This window comes from Pan troglodytes, chromosome 1, assembly GCF_028858775.2.
Source record: "Pan troglodytes isolate AG18354 chromosome 1, NHGRI_mPanTro3-v2.0_pri, whole genome shotgun sequence".
Classification (NCBI taxonomy): domain Eukaryota; kingdom Metazoa; phylum Chordata; class Mammalia; order Primates; family Hominidae; genus Pan; species Pan troglodytes.
Genome location: NC_072398.2, coordinates 88,148,086 through 88,172,518, shown reverse-complemented (window position 1 = coordinate 88,172,518; position 24,433 = coordinate 88,148,086). Strand labels below are relative to the sequence as shown.

General features: G+C 49.4%; 1 protein-coding gene across 6 annotated transcripts; it reads right to left on the bottom strand.

Annotated features, from left to right (window-relative positions):
• Positions 1–569: 569 nt before the first annotated feature.
• ARHGAP30 (Rho GTPase activating protein 30) lies at positions 570–23,527 on the bottom strand. 6 transcript variants are annotated; one of them, XM_016930642.4, is made up of 12 exons: positions 23,010–23,527; positions 13,126–13,228; positions 9,837–9,981; positions 8,154–8,236; positions 7,897–8,004; positions 6,821–6,948; positions 6,189–6,360; positions 6,003–6,106; positions 5,849–5,926; positions 4,937–5,338; positions 3,048–3,313; positions 570–2,958 (listed from the first exon to the last, which is right to left on the bottom strand). In XM_016930642.4, the coding sequence occupies exons 1-12, from the start codon at positions 23,104–23,106 to the stop codon at positions 1,339–1,341; spliced, it is 3,306 nt and encodes a 1,101-aa protein (XP_016786131.3). In that variant the 5' UTR covers positions 23,107–23,527; the 3' UTR covers positions 570–1,338. The 6 variants fall into 6 exon arrangements, with proteins under 6 accessions (XP_016786131.3, XP_063667863.1, XP_063667866.1 ...); XM_063811793.1 differs by having other exon boundaries at positions 3,219–3,313; positions 23,010–23,516; XM_063811796.1 differs by having other exon boundaries at positions 9,837–9,977; positions 23,010–23,470.
• Positions 23,528–24,433: the final 906 nt, after the last annotated feature.

The following is a 24,433-nucleotide window of genomic DNA, read 5'->3' as shown; positions in this document are numbered from 1 at the left end:
CGTCAGCAGTCACTCATCCAAAGACCCCAAAGCTTCTAGTGTTCTAAAGGCTCACACCTTCTGTGACAGGAATCTTGATTCCCATTCTTCTCAATCAAGACCTACCCTGAATGGATTTGGAGTAGTGTGGTATAATGGGAAAAATTCAAGCTTGGGGGCCAGGCAGATCCAGGTTTCAAACCCATCTCTGCCACTTCTTACCTCTGAGACCTTTGGCAAACATTTTGACTTAATTGAGCCTTAGTTTCCTCATCTATAAACTGGAGATACTAGCACCAACCTTCCAGAATTGTGTGGATTAAATAAAATCAAGGACATAGATTTTGTGAGCACAGGATACTTAGTCCAGTTCCTGGCACATAATGAACGCATTATGTAAATATGAGTTTCTCTTCCTTATTTCTTGACCACCATGAACCTAGCTCTAGTTTCTGGCCACTAGTCTCCATGACAACAACTGAGGAAGAGCACCCAAACAAGAAGAAGAAAAAGAATGTTTTGCCAAATATGTGAAGATATAATACCTATCACCAAAGACTTTAATAAGAATAATGAGACTCCACACTATGTGTAAAAATACAGCTTTTATTCTGAGACATTGACCTTCACTAGAGTGGGACCTGTGGCCCCAGCATGGCTGGAGAAGCAGTCCCAGGGCCTGAGTGACACCATTTCCCTTTCCTGAAATAGGAAGAAGTTATTCCAAAGGAAAAAGGAGAGCCCAGAGAGATCTGTACAGGACCTCTCTTGCACATGGTGACTGGAGGCAGAGGGTGGGGAGCTGGAGAGGAGTCCAGTCCCTCCAACAAATATTGAGGGCTTCAAAGAGCTCTTCCTGGACGTTTCTCTTAATCTGGATTTAAAAGGGACAGGAGGTATCTTAGGGTCCAAGAACATAACAGGAATGGGCAACTCTAGAAGTGTTTGTGTGTGGAAGGCCCTAACCTGGCCCTGTCCTCCCTGTCTCTACCTTTGGCTTTCATGAAGAGAGATTCACAGCTCAGAGGAAGGGAGGAATTTCTCCAGTCTTCACTTTAACAAACTCTTTTAAGTTTTCTGCCTACCTTATGTTCCCTTTGGCCAATGACCCACTCCCTGGGAACAAGATCTTGTTGACTTTCTTGGGAATCTCCTAAGAGATAAGTGCTTTGTGTCTGAGACAAGTTCAGGTAAACCAACCAAGGCAGTGCCTCCCACAGTCAAAGAGAGAAGCTGGAGGGCCAAAGCCTATAGAGTTGGGCACTACAGCTGCTCATGCTGCAGAGGAGACAGCTAGTCAGGAACCCTGGAGATTCAAGACAACTTACTGGTCCCCTTTGCCCAGGGCTGTGGTCCTAATCACAGTCCCTCACCTTTCCCAGGGTTAGCCTGTGTTTCAAATGCATATGACCTGCGCTGAGAGGACAACAGGGGGTCAGGAACCTGGGGTTCTCTGGGGGGCAGACTAAGACGACTCCGGGATCCAGACCCTTCTGCACCTTCAGATGGGAGCTCCAGGCAGCTAAGGGGCCGAGGAGAATGGGCAGAGATCATGCTACAAGGGGAGGTTCTGGGGATGAGGCAGTAATCCCCACCCTCAGTACAGGTCTGGGTTCGCCGAACTCCTTGAGCCTCAGTCCTTTGGCGGTCCCGGGCTAGGGCCACAGCAGCATCAAAGGAAAGACTACCCCCATTCCTCCAAGAGGATCGAGAAGCTCGGGACCCCCAGGCCCTTTCTCCAGGAGTCCCATCAAGCCGGCCAGGCCTCGGGCATGGATTTGCAGGTGCCACATGAATCTTGCTACACATTGCACTGGGCATCTTGGCAAACTGTGGCTTGGGGGGCACCACAGGCACAGAGCGGACCTGTTGGACCTGAACCAGAGTGGAAGCTAGACGCATGCCCACGCCACCCAGGCCAAGAGAACAGGGGCATAGACAGCCGTCTGGACTGGGCTGCCCCTCAGGCTCCATCTCCTCTGGCTGAGGTGGCTGTGGGGCTACCTCTTCGATCTCAGAAGAGTGAGGATTGCCCTCTTTGGCACAGTCAACCTCCAGGGACGCTACACCTGAACCTTCAGAGAGGGTGTCCTCTTCTAAATAGTACCCTCCAGCCCTCTGGTCTCCCTCAGCCTCTCCATCCCCACTCTCCCGTTCCTTGCTGACCTCCCCTGCTCCTCCTTCAGTTGCTGCTTCTGGGCTTCTGCTGTCTTCACCATCTCCCTGGTCTTTTCTTGCTTCATGGTACCCCTTCTCCCTCTGTCCTTTGTCCTCATCCTCTCTGACTCCCTCAGCCTCTTGTTTCTGTACAACTTCCCATTTCTCCTCAGCAACTTGATCTTCCTGGGCCCCTTGCTCTAGGTCCCTTCCAGCTTCTACCTGGGCTTCCTCTCTTTGTTCATCCTCTCCTCTCTCAATTTCTTTTTCCTTCTCATCTGTATACTCATCTCCTCCTGGTTCCTCCACACCTTTAGCCTCCATACTGTCAGCCTTCTTCTGACCTTTGGACTTCTCTTCCTTGGCCTCTGTCTCTTCCCTACTCCCTTCTCTCAATCTGACTTTTGTCTCTTGGCTTCCCCCAGCCTCCCCTCTATCCTCACTGGCCTTTCCAGCCTCCACCTTGGTCTCTGGACTTCCCTCTGCCTCTTCCCTGATGTCTAGCCTGCCTCCAGGCTCAGCCTGCTTGTCCTCCCCAACTTCCCAGCATGCCTGCTCTTCCCCACCCTGTCCCAGAGCCTGCCTTCCACATCCTGCTGCCTCTCCCTCCAGACTCCCTGAACCCTTCCAGATTGGGGGTTTAGGTCCCAGAAGGGGACTTAGGTCATCATAGGCACTCAGGAAAACTTCCTCCCCATTTTCCTCCTCAACTTCAGGCCTGGGGCCAGCGGAGTCCAGGGAACAGCAGCTGGGGGCCAAGACAAACTGTGCCTCATCCAGAGACAGGTCATCCAGGGGTGGCTCCACAGAGAACTCCTCCACCTGTAGGCACAGCATTGTGACTCAGGACCAGGAGGCCCTGTCCACCCTTGACTCCATGCCACCCCCAAACCCAGCACGGCTCTCCTTACCTGAGGCCCAACTCCCAGGAGCTCCTCCAGGTAGCCCATCCCAGGGTCGTCCTCCCCAGGGGAGAAGGCTGCTCCTGCTGCTTCTGCCTGGGCCACCTCCCCATCCTCTGCCCCCACCCACTCAGGTTCTGAGCTGCTTGAGTCCTCTAGGAAGGAGAAGGAGTCCTGCACCTCCTGGGACAGCGAGTCCTCCAGGGCAGGAGCCAAGTCGTCTGGGCCTGAGTCTGCCAGGGGACTTGAGGCTGGACTTGCTTCCAACTTTTCATCTGTTGGGGGAGAAGTAGTCCCAGGAATACAAAGGTCAAGCCCTGACCCTTTTCAGTGTGAGTCCTCCTAGCATTGATATAGCAGGGGCCCAGCACTCCCAGCATTGCTACTCTGCATGACTGATCCTTTCAGACCAATGTCCCTGGTTATTGGCTTGCTACCTTAATTGAGACCCTACCAGGTGCCAAGCACTGTGCTATGTATTTTACAATGCATTGGCATTTTTTCCTCCAAACTATTATGTGGGGTATTGTCCTCATTTTACATATGAGGAAACTGAGGCTCAGAGAGATTAAACAATTTGTCTAAGGTCATGTAATGAATAAGCAGTACAGCCAAAATTTGAACCCAAGTCTACTTAACTCTATAGCCCATGTTCTTACCCACTATCCTATCCTGCTTCAGGACTTCTCATGAGTGACACTTCAGGAACTGGAGTCAGAGCAAGGATCAGATCCTAGCTCTGCTACTTCTACCTAAATCAATTGCAAATTGATTAACCTAAGTCTCAGTTTCCACTGCTGTAACATAAGGCTAACAATACCTATGTCATAAGATTATGAGAAAATGAAACAAACCAATCCTGCAATCACAGCACTTGGACCTTTTTTTTTTTTTTTTTTTTTTTGAGACGGAGTCTTGCTATGTCTCCCAGGCTGGAGTGCAGTGGCGCAATCTCAGCTCACTGCAACCTCCACCTCCTGGGTTCAACCAATTCTCCTGCCTCAGCCTTCTGAGTCTCTGGGATTACAGGCATGCCTCACCACGCACGCCTGGCTAATTTTTTTTTAATTTTTTTTAGTAGAGACGGGGTTTCACCATGTTGACCAGGCTGGTCTCGAACTCCTGACCTCCAGTGATCCACCCTCCTCAGCTTCCCAAAGTGTTGGGATTACAGGTGTGAGCCACCGTGCCTGGCCTAGCACTTGGTACTTAATAAACTGTTTTTTGTGTTTTTTTTTTTTAATTTGAGACAGAGTTTTGCTCTTGTCGCCCAGGCTAGAGTGCAGTGGCGTGATCTCGGCTCGCTGCAGCCTCTGCCTCCTGGGTTCAAGCGATTCTCCTGCCTCAGCCTCCCAAGGAGCTGGGACCGCAGGCATCTGCCACCATACCTGGCCAGTTTTTTGCATTTTTAGTAGAGATGGGGTTTCGCCATGTTGGGCAGGCTGGTCTCGAACTCCTGACCTCAGGTGATCTGCCTGCCTAGGCATCCCAAAGTGCTGGGATTATAGGCATGAGCCACGGCGCCCGGCTGGTACTTAATAAACTCTTGCTAAATGTTAGCTGATAGTATTGATGTTACTATTATTGTTACCCATCCATTATATATTCCCACATTTGTCCTTAGTAATCCCTGCTGTATGTTTCTGACACAGGCCCCTATTCTGGGGTACATCAATGTTCTGAAGGCTGCTAGAGATCTCCTCTCCATAGATTTCACATAGCCTGATAATATTACTGGATTTCCCTAATCCTGAATCTAGGGAGGCAGCTGAAGGTAACCACCCCAAAGCCCAAGGGCTGAGGCCTCTGCCCTTCCTAGGGTGGATCTTCCAGCATCAGAGCTTCAGCCTAGAGTTCCAGTCCCCTTTCCTAGTCTTGGTCAATCAATGGGTCCTCACCTGGGGGGCCAGGGCCAAGGCCAGGGCCAGGGCCAGGGCCAGAGGCAGGGCTTGGCCGGTGCTGTAGAGCAGGGCACTCAAGGCCACGGGTGAGCCTGGCCAAAGAAACGTTAGAGATGATGTTCGGGGGCACACTGAGGATAGAGGTGATGTGTAGCGGGAGGTTGACATTGTAGGGGTCTGAGATGTGGACACCAGCACAGCGTTCTGCACGGCTGCTGCCCCCAGCCCGGATGGCTGACCGCCCAGCTCGTGGTGTGCCTGGTTCAGAGTTTGTGCCACCCAATGCTTCTGCCTCAGGCTCCTGTTCACCCTCTGCTGCCTCTATAGAATCGTTCTCCAAGCTCTCAGGCAGCAATGGGCTTGGCCGGGGGCTGCTGGGCCCCACCAGCCCCTCTGGCTCTGTGGAGGAAAAAGAGGGCCAGGTAGGCAATGGCCTAAACTCCAAGGGGCCTAGACATCTCAAGAAGGCTCTGGAGAATGCTCTCTGCTTTCTCAGGCCTGAAAGCAACGATAGCCTGGAAGGCACCAGGCCCAGCTTCTTTTGATCACTACTGCAAACTTTTCACCCAGCCAGTAGGTCAAAGATCACCTCACCTTCACATACCTAGGGAACTCCCTTCCTTCCCTGCAGATACAGTCACTGGCCATTGTCACCACCACCACCACCACCACCACCACCACCACATACCCATGCTGTCCCATCCCATACGAACACTCATCAACAAACTCATAGATTAGACAATGAACTCACCGTAGCATTCAGCTACATTTACAATGTGGCTGGTATATAATAGGCACTCATTAAATATTTTTTGAAATTATTGAACACAGTTGGCTGCATGTACACACAAGCCCACGCTGGTCACATAGCACACACACATACACACAGAAATGCACCCCTATACTCACCATCACTGGCCCCAGCTGCAGCACTCAGTGAGTCCATGCTTTTGGCTGGCCGCAGTGTCCCCTTGTTGGATTTATCCTCTGTAAGACAGGGATGTGTGTAGAGCCAGGGCCTTGTGCACCCTCAGCAGAGCTCCCCCGATCTCCCCAGACTTACCCCTGTCCTCAGCCCCCCGTGGAAGTTTACGCTTAGTCTCATGGCCAGAGCGACCTAAATTGAAGATAGACCTCCACTTCCTGACCTTCAAAGACCCCTTCCTCCTACAAAGAATGGAGGAGCATAATTGGAGGTTGGAACATGATGGTCAGTGCAGGGGAGGAAGGCCCAGGAAGGAGGCCTTACTTGTGCTCTGCAATCTCGATGATAGTATGGTAGGGCCGCATCTGTGGGGGTCCATCACCAGCTTGCAGTATGCTAGGCAGGTGATAAGGCAGTGGCCTGGGCATAAGGTCCTCGGGGCTGCCTGATGCCCGGGTCCCTGGAAGCGATCGCCATCCACTCTCCACCTCACCACCTGGGAAAAGAAAAGGAATTGGCCAGCCAGGAACAGAGCCAAGAGAGGGACCTCAGGCACCCAATCCTTCATCACCCCTCGCCAACTACCAGGTTAGGGATATATTCAGAAGCCCCTGAAGACAGTGCCTCCATGTCCATCACCTCAAAAGAGTGCCCTCATGGACAAAGAGGGCTGGGAGATCCCAGGACGTTGGCCTGGTGGGCTGGGGGTGGATATGAGCCATCACTAGCCTTGGGAGCCAGGATGGTGACTCAGAGGTCAAGCCATGCCCTAGACTGACAGCAGAAGAAGTCTTCTCAAGTCCTGACTGCACAATTATCTCCCCAGGGTTCTCTCCATGTGGCCACTACCAACATCCCTGTATGAGACTCAACTGAAGTAGGTGATCTTCAAGGCTCTCTGTAACTAACTTGACTCCCCAACAGTGGGATATGTGGAGGGCAGGAAGGACACTGACCAGAGAGGGCAGCACCCCCAAAGAGCTGGTCCACGTGTGTGAGGATGAACTCCACGACGATGGATTGTACCCGCACCTCCATGAAGGCCGCTGTCCCATTGAAGCCTGAGGCCTCTATGTCCTTAGACCTGTGGAAATGTGGAATTATTCTCCCCCTCAGCCCCACCAAACTTCCCAATCCAGATTCTCCCTGAAAATACCTTATTCTCTCTCTCTCTCTCTCTCTCTCGAATGACCTTAACCCCTTCTCTACCTCTTAAATTGTATGCATAATTCTTCCAATTCTCAAATGCCACTTGAAGACTTCTAGGAAGGAAGCCTTCTTGGACACCCTCCTCAGGATTAATCTCTATTTCCTTTGCACACCAGGGTGTCTAGTTTATAATGAATTACAGGACTTCTCATAGTCTGTCTTGGACCACAGTGAGTGATATGCACAGTGAGCGCAGCCAACAGACTGCAAGACGTTTTGCTCAACAAACATTTGGCATGAGGCCGGACAGAGTGGCTCACACCTGTAATCCTAGCACTTGCACAGGGAGGAGGTGGGTGGATCACCTGAGGTCAGGAGTTCAAGATCAGCCTGACCAACATGGTGAAACCCCTTCTCTCTACTAAAAATACAAAAATTAGCCAGGCATGGTGGCTCATGCCTGTAATCCCAGCTACTCAGGAGGCTGAGGCACGAGAATCACTTGAACCCAGGAAGCGGAGTTTGCAGTGAGTTGAGATCGCACCGCTGCTCTCCAGCCTGGGCAACAGAGCAAGACTCTGTCTCAAAAACAAACAAAAAGTTGACATGGAACTATTATGTTCCAGTCCCTGAGCTCAGTGACACACTGTAGGAAAACACAAAAGTCCTGCCTTTTAGGGACTTTATTTGATCACAGAGAAGGGACTAAAATAGATGGGGCCCATCCGACCCAACATGATCTTGAACCTTCTTTTCTCACTGGGCTTTGTGAGCCCTACACCCTTCTCCAGTGTACCCACACAGTCACACCTCATCCTGGGAGCAGCCTCCCAAAGGCCAGTGTCTCACAGGATCCCCATACACTGCTCACACAGGCACCTACCTCAGCAGGTTGGGAGCCCACACGATGGCCAGGTTGCGAGCATGCATGTTGGTCTGGGCACTGAATGAGGCCATGTGTACCAAGTGCCTCATGAGGAACTCCAGGGTCCTGCAGAAAGCGGGGGCAGGGATCACACAGGGAATGCCCAGGGCAGGCATTAGGGCTGGGACCTGGGAGCAGTAGGACCCAGTTAAGGCTCCAGGCAGCGAGTGAATGAGTTGTCTCAGGTTGCTGGGCAGATATGGATTGTCACATACCTGTAGTTTGGGACAGGGAGTTCTCGAAGCACCTCTAGGATCTTGACCAAGCGCTCAGGTTCCAATTGCACTCCTACAGCCTCCTGATTGAGAAGAGTGCAAGAAGCAGGAATCAGTGACCCAGCAATGCCCCTGCTTACTCCCCAGAGCTCCTAACCAAGTTCTCAGGAACAATGTGCACTGGACTCTGTGCTACCCCATCCTACATCATCTGCGGTGCACTGACTTGGTAGAGAGAGCTCAGAATTGGGGTCCACGAAGATGGCAGCTGAATTTTGGTTATGCCACTTAATAGCTTTTGTGAACTTGGCAACTCGCTGCCTTACCATCCTCCATCCGTAGAGCTCTGGTACTGGGATACTTCAGTGGTGCCACTCTGTGGGTGCCCCAGGGACCACAGAGTTATTTCAGTGTGTCCAGGAAAGCTGTCCCCCACCCCAACCTAGCCGGTGTGGACTGAGCAGGGTGCTGCTAGGATTTAGGGTCTCTCAGTGCTCTTATGCTCAATAAAGTGCAACTTATTTTTAAAGTGTTACTCAATTCAAAATAGCATATTTTTCATGTGTTTTCGCATTTAAAAGATGTTCAGGCTGGGCACAGTGGCTCACACCTGTAACACCAGCACTTTGGGAGCTGAGTTGGGAGGATTTCTTAAGCTTAGGAGCTTGAGACCAGCGTAGGCAACACAGCAAGACCTTGTCTCTACTAAAAATTTTAAAAATCAGCCAGGCATGGTGGTGCACGCCTGTAGTCCCATCTACTCAGGAGGCTGAGGTAGGAGGATCACTTGAGCCTGGGAGATTGAGGTTGCAGTGAGCTGTGATCACACCACTGCACTCCGGCCTGGGTGACCGAAGGAGACCCTGTCTCAAAAAACAAAAAACAGGCTGGGCGCAGGGGCTCATGCCTGTAATTCCAACACTTTGGGAGGCTGAGGTGGGTGAATCACTTGAGGTCAGGGATTCAAGACCAGCCTGGCCAACATGGTGAAACCCTGTCTCTACCAAAAATACAAAAAATTGGCCAGGCATTGTGGCGGGCTCTCCAGCTACTCGGGAGGCTGAGGCAGGAGAATCACTTGAACCTGGGAGGCGGAGGTTGCAGTGAGCCAAGATTGCACCACTATACTCCAGCCTGGGCAACAGAGTGAGACTCCATCTTAAAATATAAAATAAAATAAAATAAAATAATAAAATAAAATAAAATAAATATATAAAATATAAAAAATATAAAAAATAAAATAAAATAAAATACCAAAGATGTTCAACGCATAATTAGAGTGAATGGAGAGGCATCCTTGAAAAAATTTTACTTCTAAAAAGTATTCTGATTCTCTTAAGTGTAGGGAAGCTCTGGTCTACGTGCTTTCCAAGGCCCTTCCAGCTACAACAATCTGACCTCTACCTCCCCAAGTCTCACCACTGTGCTGTGTGCAATCTTCAGGCCTTAGGGAGAAAGAAGGACATAGCAGAGAGAGAGTGAAGAGAAAAGGAATGGGGGAGGACAAAGGTAGTAGGGGCTAGGAGATTTGGGGAGGAGGGGTCTTTTCCCCGGTAAGTTTTTCTGTGGTCTCTGTCATTCAGGATCGCTAGGACTCTGGCTAGTATGTGGCACACTTGGGATGTCAAAGCCAGACTGTCCACCTCTGAGCCCTGTCTTCCACCCCTCCGCCTCTCAACTCACAGCAAACTTGTCGTAGAGCCGGTAAGTGAGCAGGGGATCCGGCAGTTCTCTGAAATAGGCCTTGCACAGGGAGGAGACGCAGTGAATGTCTTGGAGGTAAACATCCCGACGCAGGTCTGGCTTCCGCTCTGACTCAAATTCCTGCCTGGGGAGGCGCAGTGTGGTCAGGAGTGGTAGGGGTTGGGGTGATGTGGGGAGAGGTGGGTCCCTATAGAGATGGGTCCCGGCATGGTCGTGGGTCAACATGTATTGGACTTGGAAGGAGAATGTTGGGACACGTACACATGTAAGCCAGTAAGTATAAGGTATTGCATATGTTGACATGTAGATGTGAATGTGAGGATGGGTACATGTACAGGTAAGTGGATCTATGCATGAACAGGGATATGTTAGGGATGTAGCTGTAGATATGTGTAGCAGTACAAGGGTCTGTAAGAGTCAGTAGGGTATGGTCCTAAATCTGTGCCACTGGGTACATGTAAAAATGGATGGGTATAACTCTTAGAAAGAAACGTAAGTGTAAATCTTTATGTCCTAGGATTAGGCAACAGTTTCTTAGATATGATACTAAAAGCACAAGCAAGCAAAGAAATGGATACATTGAACATCAAAATTAAAAACATTTGTAGCCAAAAGTCACCATTAAAAAAGTGAAGACAACCCACAAAATGGGAGTAATATTTGCAAACAATATATCTGATTGAGGGTCTAGTATTCCAAACATATAAAGAACTCTTGTAATTCAATGACTAGAAAGACAAATAAGCTAATTTTTTTTTTTTTTTTTTTTTTTTGAGACAGAGTCTTACTCTGTCGCCCAGACTGGCATGCAGTGGCACGATCTCTGCTCACTGCAGCCTCCGCCTCCCAGGTTCAAGTGATTCTCCTGCCTCAGCCTCCTGAGTAGCTGGACTATAGGCACCCACCACCATGCCCGGCTAAACAAATAAGCCAAATTTTTAAACAGGCAAAGTCAGCACCATAGGAAAGGGGGAAGAAATGGGCAAAGGGTTTGAATAAACATGGTATTGCTCCAAAGAAGATATGCAAGTAGACAATAAGCACAGGAAAAGATGTTCAGCATCATTACCTATTACAGAAATGCAAATATAGGCCAGGGGAGGCGGCTCATGCCTGTAATCCCCACTACTCAGAAGGCTGAGGTAGGAGGATCGCTTGAGCCTAGGAGGTAGAGGCTGCAGTGAGCCATGACCATGCCACTGCACTCTAGCTTGGGTGACAGAGTGAGACCCAGTCTCAAAAAAAGAACAGAAAAAGAACAAAAGTAACTCAAATATAAATCACTTTGAAATATCAGTTTACGTTTACAGGGATGGCTATAATAAAAAAGGTAGGCCGGGCGCAGTGGCTCATGCCTGTAATCCCAACACGTTGGGAGGCTGAGCCAGGTGGATCACCTGAGGTCTGGAGTTCGAGACCAGCCTGACCAACATGGTGAAACCCTGTCTCCACTAAAAATACAAAACTGTGGGCTGGGCGTGGTGGCTTACACCTGTAATCCCAGCACTTCGGGAGGCCAAGGCAGGCAGATCACCTGAGGTCGAGAGTTCAAGACCAGCCTGACCAACATGGAGAAACCCTGTCTCTACTAAAAATACAAAATTAGCCAGGCATGGTGGCGCTCGCCTGTAATCCCAGCTACTCAGGAGGCTGAGGCAGGAGAATCGCTTGAACCCGCAAGGTGGAGGTTGTGGTGAGCCAAGATCACGACACTGCACTCCAGCCTGGGCAACAAGAGTGAAACTCCATCTCAAAAAAAAAAATTAACCGGGAGTGGTGACATGTGCCTGTAATCCCAGCTACTCGGGAGGCTGAGGCAGGAGAATTGCTTGAACCTAGGAGTCAGAGGCTGCAGTGAGCTCAGATCACGCCACTGCACTACAGCCTGGGCAGCAGAGCAAGACTCCATCCCAAAAAATAAATAAATAAATAAATACACAGGCCAGGGCATGGTGGCTCATGCCTGTAATCCCAACACTTTGAGAGGCTAAGGCAGGCAGATCACTTGAGGTCAGGAGTTCAAGAGCAGCCTGGCTAACATAGTGAAACCCCATCTCTACTAAAGATACAAAAATTAGCTGGGTGTGGTGGTACATGCCTGTAGTCCCAGCTACTCGGGAGGCTGAGGCAGGAGAATCACTTGAACCCAGGAGGCAGAGGTTGCAATGAGCCAAGATCGCGACACTGCACTCCACCCTGGGCAACAGAGGGAGACTCTGTCTCAAAAAAAAAAAAATTGAAAAAAAAATATTAAGACCAGCCTGGCCGACATAGTGAAACCCCATTTCTACTAAAAATACAAAAATTAGCCAGGCATGGTGGTGTGCATCTGTAGTCCCAGCTACTCAGGAGGCCGAGGCAGGAGACACTTGAACCCAGGAGGCAGAGGTTGCAATGAGCCAAGATTGCGCCACTGCACTCCAGCCTGGGCAACAGAGTGAGACTCTATCTCAAAAAAAAAAAAAAAAAAAAAAGAAATGTCCTGGAATTAGATAGTGATGATTATTGTACTTCGTCACTATCTAAAGTAAATATACCATGTGAATAGTATGTGAATACACTAAAAACAACGGAGTTATACATTTTTAAATGGTGAATTTTTTGATATGTAAATTATATCTAAGTTTTTTGTTTTTTGTTTTGAAATGGAGTCTCACTCTGTCACCCAGGCTGGAGTGCAGTGGCGCAATCTTGGCTCACTGCAACCTCTGCCTCCTGGGTTGGAGCAATTCTCCTGCCTCAGCCTCCCAAGGAGCTGGGATTACAGGTGTGTGCCACCACACCCAGCTAATTTTTGTACTTTTAGTAGAGACGGGGTTTCACCACGTTGGCCAGGCTGGTCTTGAACTCCTGACCTCAGGTGATCCACCCACTTCAGCCTCCCAGAGTGCTGAGATTACAAGCGTGAGCCACCGCGCCTGGCTCAAGTTTTTTTTTTTTTTTTTTTTTAAGCCGTGTGTGTGTGTGGGAATGGTGTATGTGAGAAGTTTTTTTTTTTTTTTTTTTTTTTAAGCCGGGTGTGTGTGTGGGAATGGTGTATGTGAGAGTGGAGTTTGTGTGTGTGTGTGCTAAGTTAGGGGAGGGACCATGGTCTCCACCTTCCCTGAGGAGTTGTTAGAGCACCTCCCTAGGACCTTACCTAGTATCTGTGTTTCCTTCTCCCCACTGCCTCTCACTCCCCATCTCTGCTGTCCTCAGCAACTCTTACTGTGACCTTCTGGCTCCCTGGCCTCCTGGTCACAGAGCCCTCCCACTCTGTTTGACTCACCGAAGCTTCTGGATGTTGGAGGAGACCCCTGAGAGGCGGTAGATCCCATCCACCACTCCATACTCCTCCACAAATTCTGCACAGCTCTTTAGCACCTGGGGCACTGGGGACACAGACGGGGCAGAGACATAGAAATCAGAGGATCTGGGTGGTCAGAGACTGCACTGGGTCTGAGAAATGGAATTTCTCAGAGAAGGGAATTTGGGGAGACCACGACGAGCAAAGCTCATGGAATAAAAACTTGTCAGAACAATTCTTACAGATCATCAGCTTCAACCTGCCAACCCCTCTACAGTATCTCTGCTTAGTGGGTCCTAAAGGTCCTGGGAGCTCACTGCCTCTCCAAACTACCCAATCAGCTCTTTGTTAGAAAGTTCTGCCTTTGTTAAAGTGAAATTTGTCAGGCTGGGTGCAGTGGCTCACCCCTGTAAGCCAGCACCTTGGGAGGCCAAGGCGGGTGAGTTGCTTGAGCCCAGGAGTTCAAGATCAGACTGAGTAACATGCTGAAACTCTGTCTCTACAAAAAATACAAACACAAATGGGGTGTGGTGGTACATGCCTGTAGTTTCAGCTACTCAGGAGGCTGATATGGGAGGATCACCTGAGCCCAGGAGGCAAGGGTTGCAGGAAGCCGCACTCTGGCCTGCTGGGTAACAGAGTGAGACCCTGTCTCAAAAAAAAAAAAGAAAGAGAAAGAAAGAAATTTATCTCTCTTGGGCCAGGTGCGGTGTCTCATGCCTGTAATCCCAACACTTTGGGAGGCTGAGGTGGGTGAATCGCCTGAGGTCAGGAGTTTGAGACCAGCCTGACCAACATGGTGAAACCCCATCTCTACTAAAAACTACAAAAACTACCTGGGCATGGTGGCACATGCCTGTAATCCCAGCTACTTGGGAGGCTGAGGCAGGAGAATCACTTGAACCGGGAGGTGGAGGTTTCAGTGAGCTGAGATCACGCCACTGCACTCTAATCTGGGTAACAAGAGTGAAACTCCATCTCAAAAAAAAAAAAAAAAGGAAAGGAAAGAAACTTGTCTGTAATTACTAGTTATTTTTAAAGGGGCAGCAATCTGGTTGGTAGGGGAGGCAGAGTCAAGGACTTTTTTTTTTTTTTTTTTTTTTTTTGAGACGGAGTCTCACTCTGTTGCCCAGGCTGGAGTGCAGTGGCGCGATCTTTCCTTACTGCAACCTCCGCCTCCCAGGTTCAAGCGAGTCTCCTGCCTCAGCCTCTCGAGTAGCTGGAATTACAGATGCCCGCCGCTACGTCTCCAGCTAATTTTTTTGTATTTTTAGTAGAGACAGGGTTTCACCATGTTGGCCAGGCTGGTCTTGAACTCCTGACCTCATATTTCGCCCGCCTCGGCCTCCCAAAGTGCTGGGATTACAGGCGTGAGCCACCGAGCCTGGCCAAGGACTTATCTTAAAAGTGCATTTACTTAACACTCTACATAAGGTGAAGGAACATTAGTTGTCCCAACCCAAATGGAACAGGACTGTTTGGGATTATTTTGAAGCACACCCTCTGGTAAGAAAGCTCATGGCTATTATTTCTTTGTTGTTGTTGGGTTCTGTTTGTTTGTTTGTTTGTTTGTTTGAGATGGAGTCTCACTCTGTTTCCCAGACTGGAGTGCAGTGGCACAGTCTTGGCTCACTGCAACCTCCACCTCCCAGGTTCAAGCAATTTTCCTGCCTCAGCCTCCCAAGTAGCTGGAATTACAGACACGCGCCACCACGCCCAGCTAATTTTTGTATTTTTAGTAGAGACTGGGTTTCACCATGTTGGCCAGGCTGGTCTCGTACTCCTGACCTCAGGTGAGCCTCCCAAAGTGCTGGGATTACAGGCGTGAGCCACCGCGCCTGACCTGCTTTATATATGTTCTATCATTTAATCTTAAAAATTAGATATTCTGAATGACAGATCTTTGGCAATCAAATACAAGAATATCTGAAAAAAAAACTTTAAAAATTAGATATTCTAGTACCCATTTTACAGATAAGAAAACTGAGGGTCAAAGAAGTACTGAGTGCCCAGCAGCACCCAGCTAGAGCCATGACTCAAATCAAGGGTGCAAAACCTGACTATCTTTCCCAACCCTAGGCCCCCTCCTGTTACTAGACTGTAAGCTTTTTAAGGACAAAATCTAAGTGTGATCCATCTTGGTATTCCTTATATTATCTGACATGGTGTCTCATACATGATAGATCCTCAAAAATGGCCAGGCGTGGTGGCTCACGCCTGTAATCCCAGCACTTTGGGAGGCCAAAGCGGGTGGATCATCTGAGGTCAGGAGTTCGAGACCAGCCTGGCCAACATGCTGAAACCCCGTCTCTACTAAAAATACAAAAATTAGCCGGGCGTGGCAGTGCACGCCTATAATTCCAGCTACTTGGGAGGCTGAGGCAGGAGAATTGCTTGAACCCAGGAGGTGGAGGTTGCAATGAGCCAAGATTGTGCCACTGTACTCCAGCTTTAATGACAGAGCAAGACCCAGTCTTTAAAAACAACAACAACAAAAAAAAAACCATGTATTGAAACCCATCTCCACAAGGCCACGTAGTTATCTTTCCAAAGCACTTCCCTACTTTAGATCCTTTGCCTCGCATACACCCCACTCTGCCCCACTTTAATCCCCATTGCTTACCTTACAAATACGAAATAAAATACAAACTCCTCAACCTGGTATATAAGACCCTTCACAAATCAGGTCCAGACACCATTTCAGCCACGGCTCCAGACAATTCCTTGACAAATCCTATGATGCAGCCCTTTGCTAGTCCATTAACAAGCCTTGGTAGCATCACTCATATGATTCCCTTGCCTGGAATTACTCTCCCTCTGACTCTGCCTGGTGAACTTCTATGCATTCCTTAAGACACATCTTAGGCCAGGTGCGGTGGCTCACACCTGTAATCCCACCACTTTGGTAGGCCGAGGTGGGCAGATCACTTGAGGTTTAGAGTTTGAGACCAGCCTGGCCAACATGGCAAAACCCAGTCTCTACTAAAAATATAAAAATTAGCCTGGTGTGGTGGCATGTGTCTGTAGTCCCAGCTACTTGGGTGGCTGAGGCAGAAGAATTGCTTGAATCTGGGAGGTAGTTGTTGCAGTGAGCTGAGATTGCACCACTGCACTCCAGCCTGGGGGACAGAGTGAGATTCCGTGTGAAAAAAAAAAAGAAAAAAAGCACATCTTAAACATAACCTCCAATTCCAAACCTTTTTCTTATATCTATATTATAATTCACCACAGTCTTTGTTCTTTTTTTTTTGAGACGGAGTTTCGCTCTTGTTGCCCAGGCTGGAGTGCAGTGGCACAATCTCGGCTCACCACAACCTCCGCCCCCCAGGTTCAAGCGATTCTCCTGCCTCAGCCTCCCTAGTAGCTGGGATTACAGGCATGTGCCACCATGCCCAGCTAATTTTGTATTTTTAGTAGAGTCGGGGTTTCCCCATGTTGGTCAGGCTGTCTCGAACTCCCGACCTCAGGTGATCTGCCCACCTCAGCCTCTCAAAGTGCTGGGATTACAGGCGTGAGCCACTGCACCCAGCCATTCATGTTTGTATTATAGCACTTCTTGCAGTTTGTTATGATTAGTTTATTTTGTATTGATACCTCCTGACATATAATAACATCCTCCCAGCATCTGGCACAATGTTGAAACAGAGCAGATGCTCAATGAATGTTTGTGAAATTGTTGCGGGAAGTCAGGGACCCCAAATGGAGGGACCGGCTGAAGCCATGGCAGAAGAACGTGGATTGTGAAGATTTTATGGACATTTATTAGTTCCCCAAATTAATACTTTTGTAATTTCTTATGCCTGTCTTTACTGCAATCTCTAAACATAAATTGTAAAGATTTCATGGACACTTATCACTTCCCCAATCAATATCCTTGTGATTTCCTATGCCTGTCTTTACTTTAGTCTCTTAATCCTGTCAGCCAAGAAGGATGTATATCGTCTCAGGACCCCGTAATAATTGCGTTAACTACACAAATTGTACAGCATGTGTTTTTGAGCAATATGAAATGTGGGCACCCTGAAAAAAGAACAGGATAACATCAATTGTTCAGGGAATAAGAGAGATAACCTTAAACTCTGACTGCCGGTGAGCCGGGCAGAACAGAGCCATATTTCTCTTCTTTCAAAAGCAAATGGGAGAAATATCGCTGAATTCTTTTTCTCAGCATGGGATATCCCTGAGAAAGAGAATGCGCACTTAGGGGTAGGTCTCTGAACGCCCCCCACCGGGGCGTACCTGTCTCTTATGGTCGAGATTGCAGAGGTGAAATAAACTCCAGTCTCCCATAGCACTCCCAGGCTTATTAGGAAGAGGAAACTCCCGCCTAATAAATTTTGGTCAGACCGGTTGATCTCAAAACCTGTCTCCTGATAAGATGTTATCAATGACAGTGGTGCTCAAAACTTCATTAGCAATTTTAATTTCGCTTTGGTCCTTTGGTCCTGTGATCTCGCCCTGCCTCCACTTGCCTTGTGATATTCTGTTACCCTGTTAAGTACTTGATGTCTGTCACCCATACCTATTCGTATACTCCCTCCCCTTTTGAAACTCTCTAATAAAAACTTGCTGGTTTTTGTGGCTTGTGGGGCATCACGGATCCTACCAATGTGTGATGTCTCCCCTGGATGCCCAGGTTTAACATTTCTCTCTTTTGTACTCTGTCCTTTTATTTCTCAAGCCAGCCGACGCTTAGGAAAATAGGAAAGAACCTACGTGATTATCGGGGCAGTTCCCCCGATATGAAATGACTCAGTGAATTAATCAATTATGAGAATCAATAACATCCCTTGGAGATTTAACAGAGAATATTGCCAGTGACAGAATACTGGGTCCTATTAACTAGGACTCATCAGAGCAATTCGTCTCACATATCAGTGTCAGAAAAAGCTGTGTTTGGCATGGCAGCTCATGCCTGTAATCCCAACAGTTTGGGAGGTCAAGGCAGGTAGATCACTTGAGATCAGGAGTTCAAGAACAGCCTGGGTAGCATAGCAAGACCTCATCTCTACAAAAAACAAAAAATTAGCAGGGCATGGTGGCTCACACCTGTAGTCCCAGCTACTCAGGAGGCTAAAGCAGGAGATTGCTTGAGCCCAGGAGTTTGAGGCTGCAGTGAGTGATGATGGCACCATTGCACACCAGCCTCGGCAACAGAGTAAGACAAGAAAGAAAGAAAGAAAAAGAAAGAAAGAAAGAAAGAAGGAGAGGAAGGAGAGGAAGGAGAGAAAAGAAGAGAAAAGAGAGAGGAAGGAAGGGAGGGAGGGAAGGAAGAGAAAAGGAAAGGAAGGGAAGGGAAGAAGGGAAGGGAAGGGGGAAAAAGCTGTGGTTCTCCTAAACCATCTAACTTTTTTTCCTTATGGGCCCATGAGTCTTGCACTTGATTATGTTTATTTATTTATTTATTTTGAGTTGGGGTGCGTTCAAGCAGTTCTGGTGCCTCAGCCTCCTGAGTAGCCAGGACTACAGGTGCACGCCACCATGCCCTGCTAATTTTTATGTTATTTAGTAGGGATGGGGTCTCACCATGTTGGCCAGGCTGGCCTCGAACTCCTGACCACAAGTGATCTGCCCGCCTCGGCCTCCTAAAGTGCTGGGATTACAGGCGTGAGCCACTGGGCCTGGCCTATGTTTACCTCTTTAACCACTAGGAGGCTCAGAGCCCACCTCTAAGAACCATACAGAACAATGTAATATGCATTTCTGGGTGCTGATCTTTCTCTTCCTCTTGTTTTTCCTTCAACCCAATTCCTTCAATCATTTATTCTAATTTTTTGTAAAGTTTTAGGTTTTGAAAGTCATTCCAAGCTCTTTGTTGAATAAAGTATGACAGAAATATGGAATGAAGAAAATAATCAATAAATTCATCAATCCCAATCTTTCCTTTTTCTTTTTTCTTTTTCTTTTTTCTTTTTTTTTTTTTTGAGACGGAGTTTCACTCTTGTTGCCCAGGCTGGAGAGTGCAATGGCGCCATCTCGGTTCACTGCAACCTCCACCTCCCAGATTCAAGAGATTCTCCTGCCTCAGCCTCCCAAGTAGCTAGGATTACAGGCACCCACCACTCTGCCCGGCTAATTTTTATATTTCTAGTAGAGACAGAGTTTCTCCATGTTGGTCAGGCTGGTCTCAAACTCCCGACCTCAGGTGATCCGCCCACTTTGGCTTCCCAAAGTGTTGGGATTACAGGCGTGAGCCACTGCACCCGGCCCCTTATTTATTTATTTATTTATTTATTTATTTATTTATTTATTTATTTGAGACAGAGTCTCACTTTGTTGCCCAGGCTGGAGTGCAGTGGTGCAGTCTTGGCTCACTGCAGCCTCAGCCTCCCGAGTAGCTGGGACTACAGGCGCACACCACCATGTCCAGCTAATTTTTGTATTTTTAGTAGAGACGGAATCTCACCATGTTGGCCAGGCTGGCCTCAAACTCCTGACCTCAAGTGATCCACCCGCCTTGGCCTCCCAAAGTGCTGGGATTACAGGCGTGAGCCACCATGCTCAGCCAACCAAAATCTTTCAACTCTCCTCATACGACCTGGCTTCCAGACCCTTCATCCTCCTGCACACCACAGCCAGGAGTTGGGTGGGATTAGGGAAGCATCTAGTGTGCAAAATTTAAGGAAGCATTTATTCTCAGGGCCATGCAGATGCCAACCATGCCCATGCACGGTCTTGAGTACCTCCTTGAGAATGAGGCATCTAGGGGCCTGGCGTGGTGGCTCATACCTGTAATCCCAGCACTTTGGGAGGCCGAGGCGAGTGGAACACCTGAGCTCAGGAGTTCAAGACTAGCCTGGCCAACATGGCAAAACCCCGTCTCCACTAAAAAGTACAAAAATTAGCCAGGCGTGGTGGTGCCTGTAGTCCCAGCTACTCGGGAGGCTGAGGCAGGGAGAATTGCTTGAACCCTGGAGGTCGAGGTTGCAGTAAGCCAAGATGGTTGTGCTGCACTCCAGCCTGGGTGACAGAGCAAGACTGCATCTCACAAAAAAAAAAAAAAAAAAAAAAAAAAAAGGCACCTAGGGCAATTGTACGACACTGAAAGTGAGTGCTTCCTTAAATTTTGCACCCTAGTCATGTCTCTTGCCTCGTCTTAGTCTCAGTCCTACAGTTCACCATCCATCGTTTCAGTACCTACTCCCATTTTCTAGGATCCCACTGACCTCAGGTTCCCAGCATTGAATGCAGAGATAGGGCAGGCCCCTCCTTGTCTGAGCTGCTGCTGTACTCTCGGGTGCCTAATGATAAGCCAACTCTTTTGACTCATAAATAGTCTGCTGTCACCTAAACCACCAGGTTTTTGTCACATGAGCAGCATACAAACCAGGTCTTCTCTATCCTATCCTTCTCTGCTGATTTTGAACCTCCAGAGTCCTTTAAAGGGGACACTCAAAAGCCTAAGGAGTCACAGCCAAAGAAGAACTGGGTCAAGGAGATGGGGGAAGAGACAACAGGGTCACAGAGATGGGGGAGTTAGGGAGATAGAGATCAGAGAGATGAGATCAGAGATAAAACCTACAGACAGGATTGGAGCGATGAAGTCAAAGGGATGGAGACATTGAGGAAAAGAGAGTAGGGTCAGGGAGGAAGGCCCAAAGCTTAGGGACCTGAGAATTAGAAACCTGAACAATCGGCCAGGTGCGGTGGCTCACGCCTGTAATCCCAGCACTTTGGGAGGCCAAGGCGGGTGGATCATGAGGTCAGTGATAGAGACCAGCCTGGCCAACATGGTGAAACCCTGTCTCTACTAAAAATACAAAAATTAGCTGGGTGTGGTGGTGCCTGCCTGTAATCCCAGCTACTCTGGAGGCTGAGGCAGGAGAACTGCTTGAACCTGGGAGGCAGAGGTTGCAGTGAGCCGAGATCACCCCACTACACTCCAGCCTGGGACAGAGCAAGACTCCATCTCAAAAAAGAAAGAAAGAAAGAAAGAAAGAAACCTGAACAATCTATCAAAGATTAGGAAAAGAAAGAATTCAGTACATACAGGGCTTAGGGAAGGAAGAGACCCATGTGGGGGCAAAGAGCTGGAGAGAGGGCTGAGATGGAGCAAGGTTGTGGGGATGGGGGAGACCAACGTGATCAGGGAGGATAAATTAAGCGAAAACAAAGATCTCTCTGCTTTCATTTTTTTGTGGATGTTGGATTAAAGAGAGGAACCATCACCAGCCTCTCTCTGTCCTTCCTTCCACTTTCCACCTCTCTGTACCAGGAAGACCTGAGGGATAGGGAAGGAGCCACCACTGCTACTCTGGTGCCCAAGATCAACCCACCCTTGGGTTCTGGTGAGGTTCTGGTCTCCTGCTCTCGGATTCACCTAGGATCAGGATTCAGCAATCAGATGTCTGTCCCCTCTAGAGAGTGTGCCCCTTCCCTGCTAGGAATCCAGGAAGAGGCCGGGAGGGTTATAGGAGCAGGGTCTGGGCTGGCTATGGGTTCAGCGTTTCAAGATAAAGTTGGTTGGTGGACCACAAAAAAGGGCAGTACCAGGAAAGGCTGAACTGAGGGTTTGCATTGAGCTGGGAGGAGAACATCATCCCCAATTAAATCTCATAATCCTTGGCTAAGAATCATAGCTCTTGAGAGGAGTCCCTTAGAAAGGAGTAAGCCCTGCACTGATAGCTGTGCCACCTCCACTCTGCCCAGTGAGAAGAGGAAGGCTCAAATAAGCTCGCTTCAGCTGTTTAACACTCTTCCTTGGGGTCTGGGCTTTCCCTTAACCAAGGGCAATGGGGATAGGGGTCGTCTCACTGGAGGAGAAAAGGGGAAGGAGGTGTCTGGGGACGCAGGGGCGGGGCTAAGAGCAGGAAATGATCTGGGAACCACCATCACCCTCCCTCCGCTGCAAGCACCACAGCCCAGAGCAGAGGAGGGGACAAAGAGGAAATGACAGATTGGGGTGGGGTGGAATGGGGTGGAGTGGGGAAAGAATTATGCCTTTCTCTAGGAGGAGCTTGAAGTGCCAAAAACAAGCTGGGCTGGGCAGCCAGGGTGCCTGGGTTCAATTTCAAATTGAATCAAGAAATGATTTTGAGTGGCTGCTCCATGCCAGGCCCTGTTGTGAACCTGATATTGTCCCTGGTCCTTCTGGCTTCAAAGCCCACTCTAAGGTAACCCAGGGAGGGAGCTGGGTGAGCTCCACAGACAGCTCCACACCCACCCTCCTTTGCACCCTCCACCTCCAGCTTCAAGCCAGGCCTCACACCCTCTCTTTCATTCTTCCCCATTTCAGCAGCTTCTCCCCTTGCCCCCCACTTTGAACCTGTTTCTCTTCTGCACAGGGACAACAAGAGAATCACAAAGACTAGGGGCAGAGGCTGTTTCCAGCTCGACATCATCCCCTGCGGCCCAGCAAGGCTGCAGTGGGAACAGAGCCCATGACCTTGTCCTTGGGTGTTCTCCAGCCAGGAAACCACCCGCCTCAAGGGCCATCTTGAGACCCTTCTGGGGCCATTTCCCTGTCTCCTTTCATTCAGACCTAAGGATAATCATTTCCCCTTCAGCCACTCCTCTCCTGACCCTGTTGCCTCACCCTCCCTCTCCTGTTCCCAGTCACCTGCCCGCTGTTTCATCCACTCCTCCTTGTGGATGAAACATCCTCCCCCTCACTGCTACCTGGGTACTCACATTCTCATCCCCTCAGCCACCCCATCCCCAGAAAGTTACACAAGGGAGCCGCCCTGCCTTCTTCACTGAGCCACATTTCCTGTCTTGCCCACTTACAGTTCTCTTGAATGGTGACCCCAGGCCACTGCCCCTTCCCCAGGAGCACCGGAAACTGCTTCTGCCCTTCAGGCTGGATCGGGCTGCAGATGCCCAGTGCCTCCCCACCCACCCTGCAGAAGCTGAGCCGGCCTCCTTACCCTCCTGGCCTGAGTGCTGCAGGTGCTCCTGCAAGTCGCACCCAAAAACCCGCTCCTTTGCGCTGCCCTTCTTCTTTCCTTTCTGCCGAGACTTCATGGCCAGAGCCCCAGGGCACTGGCCCGGTCACCTCTATCCCCCAAGACCTGTGCCCTACCAGTCCCCCATGGGATCCCAGCCAGCTGCTGGGCTTGGCCCGGCCCCAGGGGGGCAGGGCTCCCAATTGGGGGTGGAGGGTGGCCTGGGCAACGGGCAGCAGCTCCTGCCCCTGGGGCCCCGGCCACACGGAAGTGGCTGTTGAAGAGGAAGCTACCAGGACCCTGGCAAGAAATTGTGTCCTGTGTCTCGTGGCCCAGCCTGGCACTCGCCCTCCTCGCCCCGCTCAGCTTTAGGGGGCAGGAAGCAGTGCAGCTCCTTAACCCACTTCCTGTTAGAGCATCTTTGCAACCACAGGGCCTAGGGTGGGGGAGGTAGCTGACATTCACATCCTCACCCTTTGCTTGGACTTCATTCATTGGTCAGGGGAGGTGATGTCAGAGCCCTGGGGTGGGGTGATGGCGTCTGTGGTGTGAGCAGGTGACCGACTCCCTTAGAGACCAGAATTCTTGGGTCCAAGGTAGAGACCTGGGGCTTGCCTGGGAGCAAGTTGACACAGGGCTGTAAAAAGCACACTCACAAGGGAGGATGCCTGGGTTCTGCCTCTGATGGATCTAGCACCTCAGTCAAATCACATTACTTCACTGAGCCTCAGTTTCCACACCTAGGAAAATGAAGGGAGCAGACTAGAGGACCTTTAAATCCTCCCACTTCTAAGAGTCTGTAAAACTCATTTAACTTGAGTTTCAGTTTCTTTACCTGTAAAAAAGGGTACACTGCTGCCTATTTCACATAGCTGTTGTTGAGTCTCCAGTACAATAAGGAATTCAGGCTGGGCGCAGTGGCTCACGCCTGTAATCCCAGCACTTTGGGAGGCTGAGGCGGGTGAATCACCTGAGGTCAGGAGTTCGAGACCAGCTTGGCCAACATGGTGAAACCCTGTCTCTACTAAAAATACAAAAACTAACTGAGCATGGTGACGGGTGCCTGTAATCCCAGCTACACGGGAGGCTGAGGTGAGAGAATCGCTTGAACCTGGGAGTCAGAGGTTGCAGTGAGCTGAGATAGTGCCACTGCACTCCAGCCTGGGTGACAAAGTGAGACCTCATCTCAAAAAAAAAAAAAAAAAGGAATTTAAAACACTTTGCTAACTAAGATACTGGCCATCCTCGAAAGGGTTCTTAGCTTCACTTTCCTATCAGGGGACTCTCAGAGATGGCCAAAGGCCTTGTGGAGGCCAATTCTTTCCCTTCCCTCCCAGCTACAGGCATCCTAAGTCTTCCCCTACTTGGGACTACAGGAAGGATGGTACCAAGACAGAGAGTATGTG

Excerpts from the sequence above, each read along its gene's own strand:
- ARHGAP30 (XM_016930642.4), bottom strand. The coding sequence starts at position 23,106 with ATGAAGTCTCGGCAGAAAGGAAAGAAGAAGGGCAGCGCAAAGGAGCGG. Across the intron at positions 5,927-6,002 it reads ACGGGGGGCTGAGGACAGGG|AGGATAAATCCAACAAGGGG; the intron begins GTAAGTCTGGGG and ends CCTGTCTTACAG. Across the intron at positions 2,959-3,047 it reads TCCTGGGAGTTGGGCCTCAG|GTGGAGGAGTTCTCTGTGGA; the intron begins GTAAGGAGAGCC and ends CTGTGCCTACAG.